The sequence below is a fragment of the Rhizopus delemar genome, genomic scaffold (genome assembly GCF_000149305.1).
Source record: "Rhizopus delemar RA 99-880 supercont3.4 genomic scaffold, whole genome shotgun sequence".
Taxonomy (NCBI): Eukaryota; Fungi; Mucoromycota; class Mucoromycetes; order Mucorales; family Rhizopodaceae; genus Rhizopus; species Rhizopus delemar.
The window spans coordinates 763,496-782,518 of record NW_027137830.1 but is presented as its reverse complement, the minus strand read 5'-3'; the positions used below and the strand labels follow the sequence as shown (position 1 = coordinate 782,518).

Genomic DNA, 19,023 nt, shown 5'->3' with positions numbered 1-19,023 from the left:
GAATGTCTCATTTAGACTAACAAAGTCAGCACGCATTAATATAACAACTTCCACTTGTTTATTCATAAAAAAAGATATAATATTTGTATTTGTGTGGAAAAACAATGAAATTTCAATCATTTCATTTTAGTTAGTTGAAGATTCCTTTTACTTTTTGAGCCCAAACAAGAGGTGCAGAAGGTGCTTCTTTATCATTCCAGGCTTGAACCATATTTTCATGCTCCAAGAAAGATTGTACGCTTTCAGCAAAGATATCCAAACCGTCTACCTTGACATCGTACTTGACTTGTTCAACATGGCTTACTCCTTCACGTTCAATCAAAACAGCATGACATCCATGCTTCTTAGCGGCAGTGATGATTTCAGGGTTGGCAGAGACAAGTGCGAGCTCATGAGCATGTTTCAAATTGAGCAAGCGGATCGTGCCTTGGACAAGAGCCTCACTGGCCGTTTCACTCTTGCTTGCAGTAAACATGTCGTAAGAAAATTGAGCGTGCCAGCAGAGACAGTTGTTTTGAGCCAAGTCAATCATGGTACTAGTTGAGAAAGTATCCGAGATGGCGATCGTAGCATACTTGGCAGAGGTTTGGTTCTTGATACGACGAATACCTACACTGGCATCATCATGAACGTCTACTTTGCTCCAAGCTTCGCAGAGTTCTTCAAGCTCACCTTGCGTCAAGAGATCCTTGACATAGTAGCGTTGCAAGATGTGAACAAGAGATTCATGAAGACTGACATCGTCCGAGACAACATGTTGCTTGCTATAGTTTTCTCGCTTGATCTCAGAGAAGGCACCAAACCAATCACTGACAAAGGCATTAAAGTCCAAGGTGCTCAGGACCACATCGTTTTTGGGTGTGATGATGCGTTTCCAGACCTTGTACAGGCCCTTTTTGAAATCAATGACAGTACCGGCAAGATCATAGGCAATCTTGCGAACCTGCTTGAAGGACGAGGGGATGGCAGCAACCTCGGACCAGGTGATGACCTTGCCTTCGAAGGCAGAAGAGATGGCTAGTTCTATACCAGAGTCAAAGGTGTGATGAACTCGTTCTTGCGTACGGTGGATGACAGCATGCAATCGTTCGGTAATCACGTCAATGTCCTCCACCTCGATTCGGTTGATGATTTCACGAACAACGCCGATTTGAAGAACGACAGTGGCCTTGATACTTTCGACACAGTCAAGGGATTGCTTCACAGACTTGGTGACCAAGGTATGAGTCTCTGTATCGACCTTGTTGGTAGCAGAAGATGAGGTGATTGAAAGGAATTGGTCCTTGGTCTGTTGAATGTAGGTATCCAACTCCTTTTCGGCCAATTCGAGTCTTGCAAAGATATCACGGCGAATAGTCTCAGAGTTGCTGTGGATGATCGTCGTCAAGTTTTCCAGCAAAAGAACAAGCCAATTGGTGATCTCAGTCTTGCGTTCTTGAACAATGACAGTTGTCTCGAGACTGATGCGCTTTTGGGTTTGCTCACGCGTCTCGGTCACTACTTGAACGATGTTTTGCTTTTCAGTGTCTTTGGATTGAGTCACGGTAGTTTCGGTTTCCTTGTGAGCCTTCAAAGCATGGCTGATCTGCTGCTTGGTGACTGACACGTGGTTTTCGATTTGAGTGGTCAAGTCAATAGAGCTGGACGAGCCGTGGCTTACGATTTCCGTGATTTGAGTCGATTGGGCAATAGCCGTGGTCTTGATCCATTCGAGCGTATGAGAGAAGCTACGACTGTTTTCAGAGACAACTTGCGTCTCACCCTTGTTTTGAGCCTTGGCCTCGTTCAGAATGACCTCAAGTTCATTTTGAGCTGATTCAACGATCTTGGCCACATCAACCGAGACGCTTTCACCGCCTTGCTTGGTACGTGAAACGACCTTTTGAGTCAAGCTGTTCAACCAGGTGTCTACTTGGACTTGGACAGTGCGAATAGAGGATTCCTTGACGACTTCAACCGAGGTTGATTCGGCCTTTTGATTCTTCTTGTGGAAACCGATGGCGGCAGCGGCGGCGGCAGCAACAGCAGCGGTGCCTACAGCAACCTTTTCGATTGTTCCCTTGTAGATACTATGGCGGTTGTTGTCTACTTCGGTAGCTACTTGCTGTTTGGTACCAATGATGTGATCAACCTTGGTAATTTGCTGGACAGCTTCATAGTGACCGTCGATCTCTTGCTTCAAGCGGTTTTCACTGCTCTTGAGTTTTTCACTGACTGTGCTAATTTGATTTTTGTCCTGAACGACTTTCTTGACATCATCCAATTGTTTTTCGACACTGGCCTTGACGTTACCAAAGAATACGTCAAGATGATGATCAGTGGAAATTTCACTAGTAGTCTTCGACTTCTTTTCAACAGACTCCTCTTGCAACTTGGTAATCTTGGTCTTCATCTCGACCTCTGCTTCAGAGACAACTGTATTGATTTTCTCTTGCTTTTCTTCATCTGAACAGTCCTCAGCTTCCAAGAGATTATTGATCTTTTCACTAAGATCAGAGAACCATGATTGAACAGTCTTTGTGGCGTTCTGAGCAGTTTGACTTACAGCAACGACTAGTAGAAAGGAAGTTAATATACAAAGCATTGTTCAATGAGAAAAACTTACGACTGGCAGTGATTGTCTCGGATACAGAAGAAAATACACCATCCACCTTCTCCTTTGAGCTCTTGCTGATCTCCAACACCTTTTCAACTGCAACCTTTGAATCAGTTGAGGTTGAGTTGACAACCTCAACAGTGACCGTCTTGACCTCTGTTATCTGTTCTTCAACCGTCTTGTGAACCGTAGCGAGGGCGGTTTCAATCTCAGTGCGTGTCTTTTCATCTACCTCAGCTGACGTACGTTTTGCATTCTCAAACACCTTGACGACCTCATCTTCACTCGATTCAAGAATCATTGCAATGTCCTCTTGAACATTCACACCACCTTGACGAATACGACCGACAATCCTTTCGGACAGGGAAACAAAGAGAGCAGCGGTAGCCACACGAGTTTCTTGAATGACACCGTAAGCAACCTTGGTCTTGTCAACTGCGGTGGTTGCCTTTTCAGAGACGGGTTTGATGACGTCTTGGGTCGTTTTTGCAACCTTGCCGGTGATCTTGTTCATCTTTTGATGAAAGTTGACTGTGGTTTTCAATTGTTCCAAGGTTACCTCGATTTGATGATAGGAGGCAGTAGCCAAAGATTCCATTTGACTGGTAAGATCAGACTTACTCACAGCGGCATTGATACCAATTTGTTGAATCTGGGTAGCTTGAGCGAGAGCAACAGATGAGGCCCATTCAATCTTGCTTACAAATTGCTGTTCATCAGCAGCGGATGAACAGTGAGCAGCACCGGAAACCTTGGCATGCTCAACAATTTGAGTGAGTTCAGTACGTGACTCTTGAACGATCACCATAATCTGTTCAGAAGAGGCTCCAGACTTGGAGGCATGAGAGACCTTTTGGACTAAATTCTTGAACCATTCTGAGATCGTGACCTGAACACTCTCAATAGTGGCAATGCCCGTGTCATATTTGAGGACTGAGCTTTGCTTTTGAGATTCTTTTTGATCCTTTTTGTTCTTTTCATGAACCAAGACGGCAGCACCAGCAGCGGCAGCACCAATAGCCAATGACCCAGCAACAACAGTTTCAAGGCTAGATCCATGCTTTTCTTTTTGGACTATTAAAAAGACATTAGATTTTTATAATTCAAATAAAAGAGTACTTTACCCTTGTCTTTATAGACTACATCGACTGATTCTTCCTTTCGTTCAAAGTTCACATCTTGTTCACCAACAATTTCCTGATCATCCTTCACCTCAATTTGCAATACAGCACCTGAATCAGCAGAAGAAAGTTTCTTTCCCGACTGAGCTTTGTGCGTGATTGAGACAGAAGAACCCATAGCGACCTTGATACGCTCAGTAGATTCGGTGACCTTCTTACTAAGCTCAACATCAAGGACCTCGGTCTTTCCAGACTTGTGGGCCTCAATCGCAATCTTCTTTACTTCTGTCACCTCAGTCAAGATGGACACACGAGCAGACTCAAGGCTTTCTTCATAATGCTTGACTGCGAAATCATAAGCTTCTTGATCCATGTTCTCATGAGACAATCGCTTGATAAAGTCATTACGAGCAGCAGTAATGATTTCAGAGATCTCTTGTTGAGCATGTTCAGAGACAGAGGTAATATGTTGAACGACATCACCTTCTTGCTTACGAACAGAGTCTGAGACACGTGTAGTGAAGAGCTCAAACCATTGAGAGATGGCCTTGACATTTTCTTGGGCGTTAAGAGACCAGTCATCTTGAGACTTACTCGTCTTCTTCTCAGACTTTTCTTTCTCATGCTGCTTCTTGTTGACAGCATGGATAGCCATAGCGGCAGTAGCAGCGCCTGTGACGACAACAGCAGTACGGGTAAGGAAAGTATCAATCTTGTTACGAGAGGATTGCAAGATGGAAGAAACAGAATCCTTAATGTTCGTCTCGGATTTCTTGACGGCTTCAACGCTGACTTGGTGCACCTTCTTGACATCACTGGTGAATGTCTCGTGAACATAATCAAGGGTGGTCAAAATGCTCTTTTCCTTGGACTTGCTAATCTTCTTGGCTGATTGACAACTTTCAGTGACCTTGGCCTTAGCCTCCTGAGTCACACGCTCAATGTCAGAGTTAGCTTCTTGAATGAGAGCATTGATTCTTTCTTCCTTGTTTTCGATGGTTTTATCGATAGTAATCGAATGGATCTGTTCAGAGAGCTTAGTCTCCCAAGAGACAACAACAGACTTGACGTAGTCAACAGTATCAATGATTGTTACAGTAGACTCAGATTGGACAGTCTCTTCTTCAATGATAGTCTTGGCTTGCTTACAGGTGGTATCCAAAGTTTCTGTAACTTCAACCTTAGAAGACTCTAGGACATTAGAGAGCTTTTCAGTAATCTCAGATTCAGACTTGCTCTTGATCGTGATATCCAATACTTGAGTTACTTTCTTTTCAACAGTGTTTTGAACAACCTTGAGACTCTTTTGGAATTCGGATTCAATCGTAGTGAAAGTCTCGTCTTCCTCATAAACGTCAATAGAAGAGACAAACTTTATTTGAGTACGCTTGAGTGTCTCGTCCAGTTGAGCCTTGGATTGCTTGATAATGACTGCAATGTCCTTATCCACATTGTTTCCACCTTGATGAACACGAATGGAGACGTCTTGAACAACCTGAGAGAACCATGCAAGGATCACCGTCTTGGATTCAGAAACGGATTCAGTAACATGCTTTTGAAGCTTCTCACGATACTCTTTGCGAGCAACAATGGATGACTTGATAGTAGAGACCTTTTGGGTGTTCTTCTTGTGTTCAATGGAGCTCACAGGCTTGGACTCAACTTTCTTGACAACCTTAGAGACAGTAGATTGTTGTTTTTCAGTAGTTAGCTTGTAACGACGAATCTCAACATCAATCTGCTCTTGAATGGAGATAGCAATAGGACGCATTTGCTCGATTCCACCTGTCTTGGATGTCGCAGAGATAGCAGAATTGACACCAATTGCCTTGATTTGATAGCTACTTTGAATAACCAAGTTCTTGGCCCATTCAATAGAGTTGCGGTATTGTTGAACAGTAGAGACATCAACAAGACTCTTGTGAGCATTCTCACCAAGAAGTTGAAGCTTTTCGGTCACTGTTCGCGTAGCTTTATTGACGATTGTTTCAATATCAGAATCAACATGAGAACCGCCTTGCTTGGCACGGGAAGAAACATCGACAATGAGCTTTTCATACCATTCACGGACAATGACAGAGACGCTCAAGGCAGATGCACCAGCAATAATCTTTTTGTTGTCTCTCTTTGACTTTATCTTGGTGTCTTCAGAGTCAGAATTGTCACTGTCAGAGGTCTCGGAATCAGACTCGGAGTCGGATGAGGAATCTGTATCAGATTGATGATCTTCTTCAGCCTTCTTGGCCTTCTCAGCTTCCTTTGCCTTCTTTACGAGTTCAGCTCTTTCAGCCTTTTTAATCTTCTTGGCTTCTTCAATCTTCTTTTTCTTGAGTTCTTCTTCATATTTAATCTTCTTTTCATTGTCAAACTTTACGCGTTCTTGTTTTCTGTACTCCTTTTTCTATATATATAAATGAGCCCTTAAAGTTTTTAGTATGATATATAAACTTACTGCTACATGCTTTTCGTAATGACTGGTCTTAAGTTCAACGTCAACCTTGACGGTTTTACTGCAACGTTCAAGAGCAACCTGGATTTGGGTTTCTGTTGCGCTAATCAAAGAGCGCATTTGGTCGATACCACCAGTTGAATTAAAAGATACGGCAGAGTTGACACCAATTTGTTGGATCTGAGCAGTGCTTTGTAAGACCATGCCACGAGTCCATTCAATGATGTTGACAAGTTCCTGGACTGCACCAGAGTCACTCTTTGACGTATGGGCCTTCTTTGAGATAACATCAAGTTCAGCAGTGATAAACTCTTTATAATCATTGACGACAGAGTTGATTTGGTTTGTAACTTTAGTTACATCATGTTCACGCTTAGCGATCTCTGAGGTTTCGACCATAAGCTCTTCAAGCCAACTGTGTACAGTAGTCTTGATATAATCAACGGTGACTACGGTTTGGGTGTCAATCTTTTTGGTCGTTTCGACTTCTTTGACATCATGGCGGTCTGTTTCTGAGGTGGAGATATGACCGGCTTGATGATGTTCACTGATACCAGTAACGAAGCCATAATGAGATTGTTCAATCTTCTCACTGATCTCTATCGTAGTTTCCTTCTCAATTGTAGTGACAGACTGGATGATTTCAGTAGTATCTTGATCCTTCTCGACGCGCCAAACGGCAGAATGAACATGGTTGATCTTTTGAATGAGAGTCTCTTCTGTTGATTTAAGGACAGCAATAAGCTCAGCAGTAGCAATGCCAGAAAGAGCTGCAACAGAGATTGTGGATGCAGAAGACTTGTTTTCCAAGGCAGACAGCTTCTTGGTAGCAGTGTTTTTAACGTTTTCGATGTAAGTAGATACCTTCTTTCTGGTATCAGCAACTAAAACAGAGACATCCTTTGCAACATTATCACCACCCTTTTCTACCCGAGTGACGACTGAGCTTGTAAAGTTCTTGAAAAAAGTAACAACAGAGGTTCTGACATCTTGAATGACAAGAGAAAGCTCACTCTTAACATCCAATAAGGCAGATTCTTTCTGGCGAAGTTGATCAACAGTAGAGCCAACGAATTTGGTAGTAGTTGACTTGATGTCCTTTACCTTTTCCAAAGCCTTTCCGATTTCTTGAGTTGTTGAAATCTTGAGAACTTCCAGCCTTGATTCAACATCAACCACAGTGGAAGTAGAGGAGCTGACAGCAATCTCTTGAATACGAGTTGCTTGAGAGACAGCAGTTTGTTCAACCCAAGAAAGGACCTCTTGTTGGTGATTTTCGGTAATAACTGTGCTAGTCTTGGCCTTTTGAATAACCTCAAGGAATTCAGCCTTGGATTTTTCAATGGCCTTAGTAATCTCTTCTTGCGAAACTTGAGGCTGCTTGGTCTGATTAACCACAGTTTCAGTAAGAGTAGAGATCCACTTGTTAAATTGGACTTTGACATCCTCAACTACAGCAACAGTTTCTTGCTTTGTCTTCTCTTCTTGTTCGACCTTTTCTTTGTGAGCAGCGACCTTCTTGGCAACCTCAACGGCGATAGCTGCACCAGCCGCTACTGCTGCTGAACCAGCAAGTACTTTCTTGGCAAGATCAATCTTTGATTCATTGTCCTCTTCCTTTTCAACTTGTGTATTTGTACCAGATGAAGGACGAGTGACAGAAACGCCTTGATGAACAGAGTCCTTGACTTTTTCAGTGCTTTCAACAACTGTTTTCTTGAGAGAATCAAAATGGGAAGAAACTTCATGGCGAGATTCTTCAGCAATCTGCAAGAGTCTTTCAGATACAGTCTTGGTTTCCTCTTTCTTTGTGACAGCAATTTCGTGGATTTGAGTGACACGCTTCTTGGCTGAAGTACGTAACTCTTCAATGACAGCAAGGAAGTGCTCTTCCTCTACCTTTTCGTCAGAAGAAACCATGGATAGCTCGTACTCAATCTTTGACTTGGCTTGATCGAATAATCGGTCTATCTCCGTATCAGATTCAGTAATGATGGTCTTTACGTCCTTTTCAACAGTCTCCTTGCTATTTGTAACGCTGTGATGAACACGTTCAATTAATTGAGATAATTGATTGGAAACAGACTTGGTGGCTTCAGAAACAACTACTAAGCCATATTCAACACCTAAGGACACCTTCTTTGCCTTACTATCCTCTTGGGTGGCAGTATGTTCAACAGTAGTAGTGGCTGATTCAGCAACTACCTCCACATGATGTCCAATAATGGTTTCAGATACAGACAAGGCAGCATTGACTTTTTCATAGGCTTCATGACAAGTAGAAGTCAATTTCTCAGTATATTCAACATCAGTAACTTTAGTTGAAGTGACTGTGGTCGTAACTTCTTCAACTCTAGATACTTGAACCAAGACGCTTTCTTGAATCTGTTCCAAGGTAGTTTGCACTTTCTTGTTGGTTTCATTAACTAACTCCACTTGAACCTTGTTTGATGACTCATTTACTTGAGAGGAATGGGTAATGCGCTTCTCAAACTCAGTCTTGGAGCGTTGAATGTAATCTGTAATCTCTGATCGTGATTTTTCGATGATGGCTTCAATATCAGATTGGACATTGTCACCTCCTTGCTTACGACGTTCAGAGATAGAGACAGCAAGTTGATTCAAGGTACGTTGAACAGTGGAACGAGTTTCTTCGATGAGAATACCCACAGATACCTTAGTCTTTTCAACATATTCACCGTGGCTAGTCTTTGAGTAGTCAACACCTTCAAACTTCTTGCCAGCAGCAATAGTTGCAGATGATTTATGATCAACTACATGGATGGCTGTAGCAGATTTCTTTGATTCTTCAACAGTTTGAGTCACCTTGGATAGAGTGGTTTCCTTGATAGAAGTAAGCTTTTCTTCCAAGACAGCAACGTTAGTCTCTGATGAAGTAGCAACCTCTTGAGCAACGCGCTTAATTTCAGCAGTTTGCGTCCAAACGGTACTTCTGACCCAAGCAAGTGCATCATGGAAAGAGGTCTGAGAGGTACCAATGACAGACGTGGTAGTACGTTTAGCTTTTTCGATAGCAACTACAAGTTCTTGCTGAGATTCATAGACAATAGTATCAATCTCTTCTTGAACATTGTCTGGCTTCCTTTGGACACATTCGATTACACGCTTGTTCAAGTTAGTCAGCCAATCTTGGACGGTGACTTGTACTTGATCATAAACCACAACCAAAGCCTCGGACTTTTCTTGCTTGCTTGTGGTCGATGTCTTTTTCTGATCATGAGCATGAAGGGTCTCGGTGTTCTTTCCGACAACGATGTTTGTTTGAGTAACAGCAGGTTTTTCAACAACTGTTGTTGATGCATCAGGTTGTTTTTGATCCTTCTTTTGCTGTGTCTCTTTACCTTCCTGGTGATGGAAGATAGCGGCACTAGCCATAGCAGCAGCAGCGGCTCCAATAGCAGTGAGTGCAGACTTTTTGTCAGAAGAAGTGGATGGCTTGTCACCTGTAACTGTAGATAGCTTGCTTTCAGTGTCAGCGACCTTGGTCTTTTCAACCTCGGCCTCTACCTTGTCATTAACTTGAATCTTTTGATCAGTCTTAACTTTCTGAGTTTCTTCAACTTTGGAAACTTCAGTGTTAACCTTACTAGACTCGGCAGCCTTCTTATCAATGGTATCAGTGACCTTTTTAACCTCGGCATACTTTTCATTCGTGGTATTGACAACCTTCTTGGTTTCTTTGACATTGGTTACTTTGGACACAATGGTTTCAATATCCAGTACCACCGTACGGGAGACTGTGGCACCGAAAGAATAGTTGGAATAACGAATGATTTCCTCCTTCGTGACGTTTTGCTTTTGAATAGAATTCTTAAAGTGAGAAATATTAGCAACAAGGGAAGACTTGATGTTGTCCAAGGAATATTCGATACGGCGACGCTCAGCCCAACTGAGATAAGTCAAGTGAGCATAATAAGTACGCAAGACCAACTTGGTTTCTTCAATACGAGTAGCTAGTTCAATCTGAGCAGCGTCAACGATTGCAAGAGTATCCTGTTTCAATGATTCATCTGAGGTCGATGATTCAGAGATCCAAGCTATTTGCCTGGTGATTTCAGTAAACCAACTAGCAAGCTTGGTCTTGGTTTCAATGATCTTGTTAGTAACAGTCTCCTGGGCAACACCAACCAATTTTTCATCCAATACAACAGAAATCTCTGCTTGGTCAGACTTGCTTACATTACTGCTCTGGACTTCAGAAATCTCCTGAGTGATAGCATTTTGATAGACCTTGAGTTCAGAAGACAAGCGTTCATCAGAAGTACGGGTAACTTCAAGCCAATACTCTTCATTGACTTCGTAATGCTTTTCAGAACTAATCACACCAACTTGCTTGGAGATAACAGTCTCAGTTTGTGATATGGCCTTATCAATAGTGTTCACTATCGACTTCTTCTTAGAAGATAAGACAGTAGATGATGACTTTTCAACATAGGACAAGGTGGTTGTCTTGATCTCACCCAATTCAGTAGAAAGCTGCTTACGAGAATTTTCAACAATAGCATTGATTTCCTCTTCAGAGCTTCCGTTCTTTTTGGCAACAGAGATTGCTTCATACAATCCAACCAACCAGTAACGGACCTTGACCTTGATCGTGTCAACGGTGAGAAGGATCTGCTCATGAACATCCACTTCATTTGATTCAGTAGAGGCTTCTGTTACACCTTGGACATTAGTAGAAACTTCGGCTTGGATTTTCTTTTGTTCCTCAATAACAGATTCATAATGGCGTTCAACCTCTTCTGTAGCAGAGGCTAACACTGTATCAAATTCAAGCTCAGTAGAAGAGTTGATTTCTTCATGATGCAAGCGATCGAGGAAACTTTCAAAGACGCGAGCACGGTAAAGCTCCTTGACCTGTTGAATAGATACATGCCATTGAGGTACAGATCCAGAAATCATGTGTTCAACTGAGGTGTAAACACGGACATGCTCATCTAAACGTCTAAAGAGCTCTTCTTGAGATTCTTCAATCGTTTCAATTAATTGAGTCTTTGAGGTACAACGGTGGATGCGCTGACTGAATACAATTTTCCAAGCACGTACGATAGATTGGGACTCCTGGATAATTTGGGCACTTGTACGGTGAGAGCGACGCACGACAACTGTCTCGGTAGCTTTCTTTTTGTCAGTGACAGCAGACTTGGTGTCTTTCTTTTTGTGTGAAGCAACAAGCTTCGTACCAGACTCGTCCTTCTTTACATCATCATCACAGTCGACATTCAACTTATCCATAAGCTTGGACGTTACACCAATAACGGCAGTTCCGGCAGCAACAGCGCCAGCAACGATACCAACACTGGAAAGAATATCATGGGCATCGTGGTGTTCTTCCTTGTCATTGGCGGGAGCATGTTTAGTGGGAGCATTGGTAGAAACCTTGCTGGGAGCACGCTTAGGCTTCTTTGCAAAAACTTCCTCAACCTTAAACTTGACTTCTTCAACAGTTTCGATCAAGGAGCCTTTTTCGATAGAACTTGCAATACTCTCAACAGCTGAAGCCATACTAGTTCCAGATTGGATTGCCTTTTTAGCAAATACAGGAACAGAGAATTTCCATGTGATGGCTTGGTTGGATTTTGATTCTGAATACTGAATCAATACAATTTCAGTATCTTCAACCAAAGTACTGGATTGAGAAATTCCAAGCGTGTATTCATTGTAACTATCAAGCTTGATGCGTCCTTCAGCAGTAAGCGACCACTTTTGAGTACCAACTCCGGCTTCAGCGGACTGTTTAATTAGTGCATACTCTTTGACATGTTCATGAACATCAATCACAAGTTTAGAGCCATAATTAACTAAAGATCCATTGCGGAAAGTCCAGAGTTGACTTTTATAATCCTTGAAGCTGAGATTCTTCAATACTAGGTTAGCACCTTCTGAAGTAGAAGCATTCTTTACAGCAAGTACAAGACTATCACCACTCTTTGTATTAGCCTTAATGAAGAACCAATTTTCAGCAGGGAATACACCATAACGGTAAGTCATGGAAGTTGTGGTTGCAGTAGTAGTCGTCTTTTGAGATGTTTGGACCCAAGTGATAACGGTAGAAAGAGCAACATTGGCCTCCTTCTCAACATGACGATCAGCAAAGACTGGTACATGCAATTCAACGGAATGCTTGCTCAATGAACTTTCTTCCTCACTGGATCTCGTCAATCGATATTCTTGAGTTTCCCTGTTGATAGTAGTTGTAGCAAAATAGACAGTTTCATTATCTATCTTGAGAGAAAGCGAGCCCTTGCTGGTGATAGAGAATACCTGGTTCAAAGTATCGGTGGCACTGGAGAGGGACAATTTGCTTGTTGAATTGTCAAAGACCAAACGCAACATGTACTTGTAGTTAACCAAGTATCCATTAACATAAGCCCACAAGAAGCGTTTGTGGTCATCCTTCTTTGTCAATTGAGCAAAAGTGACTTCATGCTTAACACTTGTTCCAGCAGACAAGAAAGAATTCTCTCTACCAAGACGAATAAAGAACCAGTTTTCTGTGCTAGGCCACTGGTTGTCAACGGTCATCTTGTGATGGAAGGTCTCCTTCAGCCATTCAAAAGCATAGACAGCGGCTACTGAGCTAGAGATAGCTACAATTCTACCCTCTTCAACAATCTTATAATGTGATTGAGTAGTCTCATTCTTCTTTTGATCTGTTGGAATCAAGGCAGGGATCTTGATCTCCCATCGCTGTTCAGCGCGAGCGAAATGGCTCTTTTTATGAGACTTTTCTTCCTGAATGTAAACGTCAATGCGTCCCGAACTGGATGAGACGTTCTTGAGTTCCTTAACAGAGAGAACAAGATTACGTTTTCCCTGAAGGTGAACAACACCACTTTCGAGATCAAAGTCCCAATGCTGATCAGAGACACCCAAAGAAGCCTTTTGAGTGGAGATGACAACTCTTTCTCCTGAGGTGACATTGTCAGATAAAGAGGCATCCAAAACAAGGTTGTGTCCCTTGAGGTTAACAAGTCGACCGGCACTGTATGACCAAAGCTGACTAGCAAAATTGGTTGTCTTGATAGGAGCAAGAACGACATAGCTACCATCTTTAGCATCACCATCGGCTACATCAAGAACATGACCGTGAAGGTAACTCTTGATCATAAAGTAACCCTCGGTTGGGAAGAAAGGCTTTTGGTGAGACTTGTAACGAACCACTTTTTCATAACCAGTAGGGACATAGTCACAGAAAAGATGGAAAGATTCAGAGCGAGCAATATGAGCCTTTTGAATGGATGCATCATTCACAATCTCTCGCTGTTTGTTTTGATCGACCAAGGTGCCAGAGGCAGCAGTGCTGCTAGGAGTAGAAGTAGAGCTACCAGGAAGGAGACTCTTGGTAAGGTTAGCTGCGCCTGCCAAAATGGAAGCACCAGCAGTAGCGATACCCAAGTTGCCAACAAGATTAAGTTTGTCAGTTATAGACGCGTTTTGTTTGGTAGATGATGAGGTCTCTTCGTCTTCGCTCTCGCTGCTGCTGTCATCGTCATCGCTATCGACTTCTGGAGAATAGTCATCAAAGGATTCTTCTGACTGCTTGACTTCAAGAGTTTGATCAGTAATGTCTTCAATAACCTGGTCAGAGCCAATGAGACCACCAGTGACGGTTGAGATCACATTGGAAACCTCTTCGGTGGCAGTCGTTGCCTTCTTGGTTCCAAAGACGGGAATAGAGAAACTCCATCGCAACCACTGTTCGGATTTGAGTGAGACTTCTTGTTGTCCTTTATCATTTATAAATTTATGAACACGCAATTCACGAATGCCCACTTGGGCTCCTGATACTGAGATACGACTGGAATTAGAAGCACCCACAACAAAGTGTTGGTTTGATCTTAGGTAGATCTCACCATCGGCAGAAAGTGACCAAAACTGGTTTGGAGACATGGATTTTTCACGAACATACAAGGGAGTACGTAGGCCTTCCTCAAGCAAGACACCCTTGACAGGTGTGGCATCCAGAGCTAGTCCAGTTTGAGAGTTGATAAGATGACCTTCCTGATAAGTCCAGAAATGCCATTTGTACTCTTTAAAGTCAATTGGTCTCAAAGTAACTTCGTATTCAGTACGACCTGTGCTATCTGCTCTAGCCTTCTTTTCAACAGTCAACGCAAGACGTTGATCACCAGAGCTAGCTCGAATAAAGAAGCCTTCACGAGGGAAGAGTCCCCAACGACGAACGAGAGTGGTCTTTTCGGTACGTTCATAACGTTCAACTTCTGTGGTTTCAAGAGTGGTTTCATTCACCTTTTCAATAAATACATCATCATGTTTGGCCTCCAAAACACCTGTAGTAGACTGACCATTCGCTCTACCAAAGACAGGGATGGCAAAAGTCCAGCGTTGATATTCAGCATCAAGCGCACCACGTCGACTCAACTGAACCTCAGATCCATCCAGGGCCTTATTGTCCTTGGGTGCCAAAACAAGGCCAGGACGAGACTGGGGATGCAAGTGGCCATCGACAGAGAGACCCCACATCTGATTCTTGCGCATGCTCTTGAAGAACTTTTCACCATATTGAATGATGCTACTGCCCTCATTCAACGCACCACCGGCAACGTCAATCACATAACCCGAGGCAAGATTAGCAATACAGCTGCCATCTTCAGTATGCCAGAGCTGACGACGGAAGTTTGTGTGGTCGATCTTGGACAGTCTGAGTTTACTTCCTTCCTTTTCGTCAGGGGCAGTCAATACAAGAGAGCTATCGGCTTTAGAGCGAACAAAGAACCAATTTTTAGGAAGCACACCACATGTGCGTGTGACTAACTTGGTTTGATTAGAGGAAGCTAAATGGTTTTTTAAAAAAAAGTGATTAGTTGCATATGCTTCATTGCTCGTATGCGTGTGTTTACCTTGACTGTATCGAACAGTTAAAAGAATTCTTTCAGTTCTCGACAAGACAGTCATTTCCTTTTTATAAACATCACTGTAGCGAGTTTCGTAATGACCTTGAACAAAGCCCCAATTGTAGTGTTCGCTTGATTTACTAGCGTAAGCAAGTTCAACTTGATATTCATTGTTTTGTTTTAAAAGAGCAAAACCGAGGTTCGTCTTTGCTTCAGAGACGATAGAACCATCTGTCTTGAGAAGCCATTGCTGACGTCGATCAACCTTATCATCATCTGTAAGGAGTTGTTCTCTGATCTGAAGCTCACTTCCTCCCACCAAGTCATCTGAGGCATGAAGAGCAAGACCTGTAGCGACGTGAACAAGATAACCATCACGGAAAGTCCATTTGAATTGTTCATATTGACCGACGTGCAATTTCTTGACAACCACTTGAGAGTAGGATTCTGATTTTTCGGGTACTAAGGCAAGACCTTCATGAGCTGTGATAAAGAAGGTGTCCTCGGGCCAGTTGGCGAGTCGAGTCACGATCTTTTGGATGTACTGACCACTGGATGATTTCTTGCATTCTGTCAAGAGAGCCACTTTCCAGTTGGCCAAGTGTTGAGTGCCCTTCTCGACCTTGATCTCTGGCGTCAAAAGACCCCATCGGTGCTCTTGCTTGACTGAAACAATCTCACCAAGTAAGAGTGAGTGGTCGCCAGTCTTGGAAGTTTCTGCGATAAGAGAAAGAGCCGCGTTTGAGCCGTGGACAAGGTAACCTTCAGTGGTAAGATACCATTTTTGACTGGAAGAGTTGGCTTGACGTAATTCCTGGTGGACAGCGGAACCAACAGCAGCACCTAGTTTTTTTTTTAAAAAAAAAAAAAAGTTTAGAAAATTGATAAAACTTATTCCAGCAGGTTCAGCTTACTATGAACATCAATGGCTAATTGGGTAGCAAAGTTAATCAAGACACCATTCCAGTTCATCCAGAGTTGATGGCGCCACTCTTCTTTACTAATTTCCTTGAGCGATAAAGAATCAGTAGAGTTACTGGCGCTAAGGACAAGAGGAGATTCGGTAGCACCACCGTTGACAAAAGAACGAATAAAGAACCAACCACTGGGATATTGAGCAAACTGATGATGCTGAACGGATTTCTGTACAGTCTTTTCTTTAACAGTAGCTACAAACAAAAAAATCAAAATCCATTCTATTTTGTTTGAATAAGAAGCTTACAAGATACTTGTTTGAATACAGGTAGAACAAAATTCCAACGCTGTTCTTCATGATCAGGAGTTTTCTTTTTAGCCAAAAGGATAGAAGGCTTTTCACTCACTTCCTTATCAAGAGCAAGAACCAGATCTTTATGAGTTTTACTGTGAATAAAGCCTTCGACAGTGAGACCCCACTGCTGGTTTTCATAACCCTCCTTCTTTTGTTTATATTGGCAGATTTCAGAGCCACTGCTGATACAACCATCGCGAACATCCAATACAAACTCAGAGGCCTTATTGATCAAGAAACCATCCTTGTGTGTCCACAATTGACGATTATAGTTTTGAGCGTCCAATTTAGTAGCCACAACTTGGGCAGCCAATTTTTCGGTTTCAAGGACAGAAACGACAAGATTATGCTTTTGGTTCTTGATAAAGAAATAACCTTCAGGGAAGACACCGATTTGTTCAGTAGCAGAAACAATTTCAGTAGTTTTTTTCTTAAAGATGGGAAGAACGAAAACAAATTTTTGGTGGGATTGAACTTTGTCGCTTGTCTTCTGAATCAAGACCTGTGCCCCTTCACGGTTTAAATTGAACCAATTATCCTTAAAACCAAGCACGTAGCCAGGAACTTTCTTTAAACGAATGGAACCGGAAGGACCTAGAGCCCAAGCCTGATAAGGCAGGTCCTTTTCAGTAGTACTAGAAGATTGACAAACAGACGCATCGTCACTGATGTCTTCAGCACTCAAAGCAAGGCCAGAGCCCTTGTTAAACAAACGATTGGTCACAATGTCATAGTGCCAAAGTTGGCTTTCATAATTGGTTTTACGAAGAGGTTCAAGGCACAATTTGCTACCAGAACCATTCAAAGAGGCAGCATCAACACCGACAAAATAGCCGGTAGATTCAGACTTAATAAAGAATTCACCTTCAGGGAACTGATCCAATTGGGCATGTGCAGAGTCATCAAGCGAACCATCATCATCTAAAAGAAAGACATTAGTATAAAAGAAACGAACACAAGAGATAGATTACCGTGATGAGATTGAACAGAAGACGTGCTGACACTACCAAGAGATGCACCACTGATAGTACGCTTTAAACTATCAACTGAACCAGAGATAACGGTACCAACAGATTGACGTTTAGAAGGTACAATGAGTTCCCAACGTTGTTCTTTGCGTTCCTTGTAGTTCTTTTTGTCAACCAATTGTAAATGAACATGTTGACCTTCACGACGCGTAAAGAAAGATTCCTTGATACCAAGGACAAGTTCAGCATCCTTCAAGAGATGAATATGGCCTTCAGAGGACAAGCCAAAGGTTTGACCATCAGAAGAACTCGAGTCATTTTGTAGCACGACTTCAGAGCCAGCTTTCACGTCACCTTTAAAAAGAAGAGGGATGAGCTAACTTGGTTGATGTCATGATTATAATTACCTTTTTCGATATCAAGAACAAACCCAGTCTTCTTGTTATGAACGCGACCGTCTTCACCATATTGCCAAAGTTGTGATTCAATATCTTTGGTACGAATGGAGGCAATCACGACAGGTTCACCCGCTTGTGATTTTTCAACAGATAAGACATAACCATTATTGAGGTTTTTCATTAAAAACCAGCCTTTAGGAAAAGACGACATTGTTTTCAAAAACTACTTGTACACAAAGATGAAGAAGAAAAAGAAAAGGTAGAATGAGAGAAAGAAGGTGATGTTTTATAGTTTGCTCTTTCGGTTACAAGGTTTTCGTACAACTGCATTATTTGAAACTTGGTGTATTTTCTTAACCTTAGACTTGTACTTGTTTATTTGAGCCCTTTTTTCTTTGTATTCTTTTTTTTTTCTTGTAATGTTTGTAACATGTTGGTTGTTCAAAAATAAGGTGCTTGACGATAATTTTGCATGAAATTTTTAGTGTAGTACAATCTAATAGAAGACTGTCAAGTAAAAAAAGGAAAGGTGTCATTTCTTTTGCTTATTAGCAACCAGAATATTCATAAAAGACCTATTGACCTTGGTTTTTTTTTTTTTAAAAAAAAAAAAAAAAAAAAAAAAAAAAAAAAAAAAGAGAGATAAATTGAAGCATCATTACGTTACTGCACTCTATTTCAAAATAAAATAACAATAATAGTAACACGTATAGTCGAGAACGGGGCACATGAAGTAAACAATGACCTGTACTTGGCTATTAAAATTAGTGCTATTATCTTTTTTTTATCATCAATCCTTTACAAAACAAAACGTAATCCCCGGGTTATTTTATGAAATAAAATGGATTGTCTAAAAAAAAAGGAAAAAGAAAATTTGTTACACACATGCTTATGCATCTCAGCCCTCGTATTGTGATTCTTTTGAAAAAAAGTTTATTTCAATCCAGTGTAACAAATAGTTTTCAATACAATTAAAGAGAAAAGATGTTCAAATGAATAAAACTAGATGAATAGACAGTATCATCTTACGATTCTTTGCTTTTTATTTAAGCAAGCAATAAAGCTAACAAAAAAAAAGGACTGCTTTGATCAATTTACTTTTCTTTTTGTACCTGAAACTTACACACTGCATATATGTTTTTGTTTAATGATTGAATGCTATTCCGAAAATAAAGAAAACCTTCTTGTTTCAAATTCATGTTATTTCATCAACTTTACGCGTATTAACGCAAAAAAATAAAGAGAAAATATATTTAAAGTCTAGAACCAAGAGAGGATAGTTGTAATGTTGATAGCTTGTATACTTGCCTTAACAAGTCGCATAAATGCCAATCAGATCATA

At 41.6% G+C, this 19,023-nt stretch overlaps 1 protein-coding gene across 1 annotated transcript; it reads right to left on the bottom strand.

Annotated features, from left to right (window-relative positions):
- Positions 1-130: 130 nt before the first annotated feature.
- Positions 131-17,892, bottom strand: RO3G_05806 (uncharacterized protein; the record flags this gene model as incomplete). Its single annotated transcript, XM_067660396.1, has 9 exons — positions 131-2,553; positions 2,606-3,670; positions 3,721-6,118; positions 6,170-14,985; positions 15,052-15,888; positions 15,960-16,214; positions 16,268-17,236; positions 17,287-17,637; positions 17,691-17,892. The coding sequence occupies 9 exons, from the start codon at positions 17,890-17,892 to the stop codon at positions 131-133; spliced, it is 17,316 nt and encodes a 5,771-aa protein (XP_067516497.1).
- Between the last annotated feature and the right edge of the window lie 1,131 nt (positions 17,893-19,023).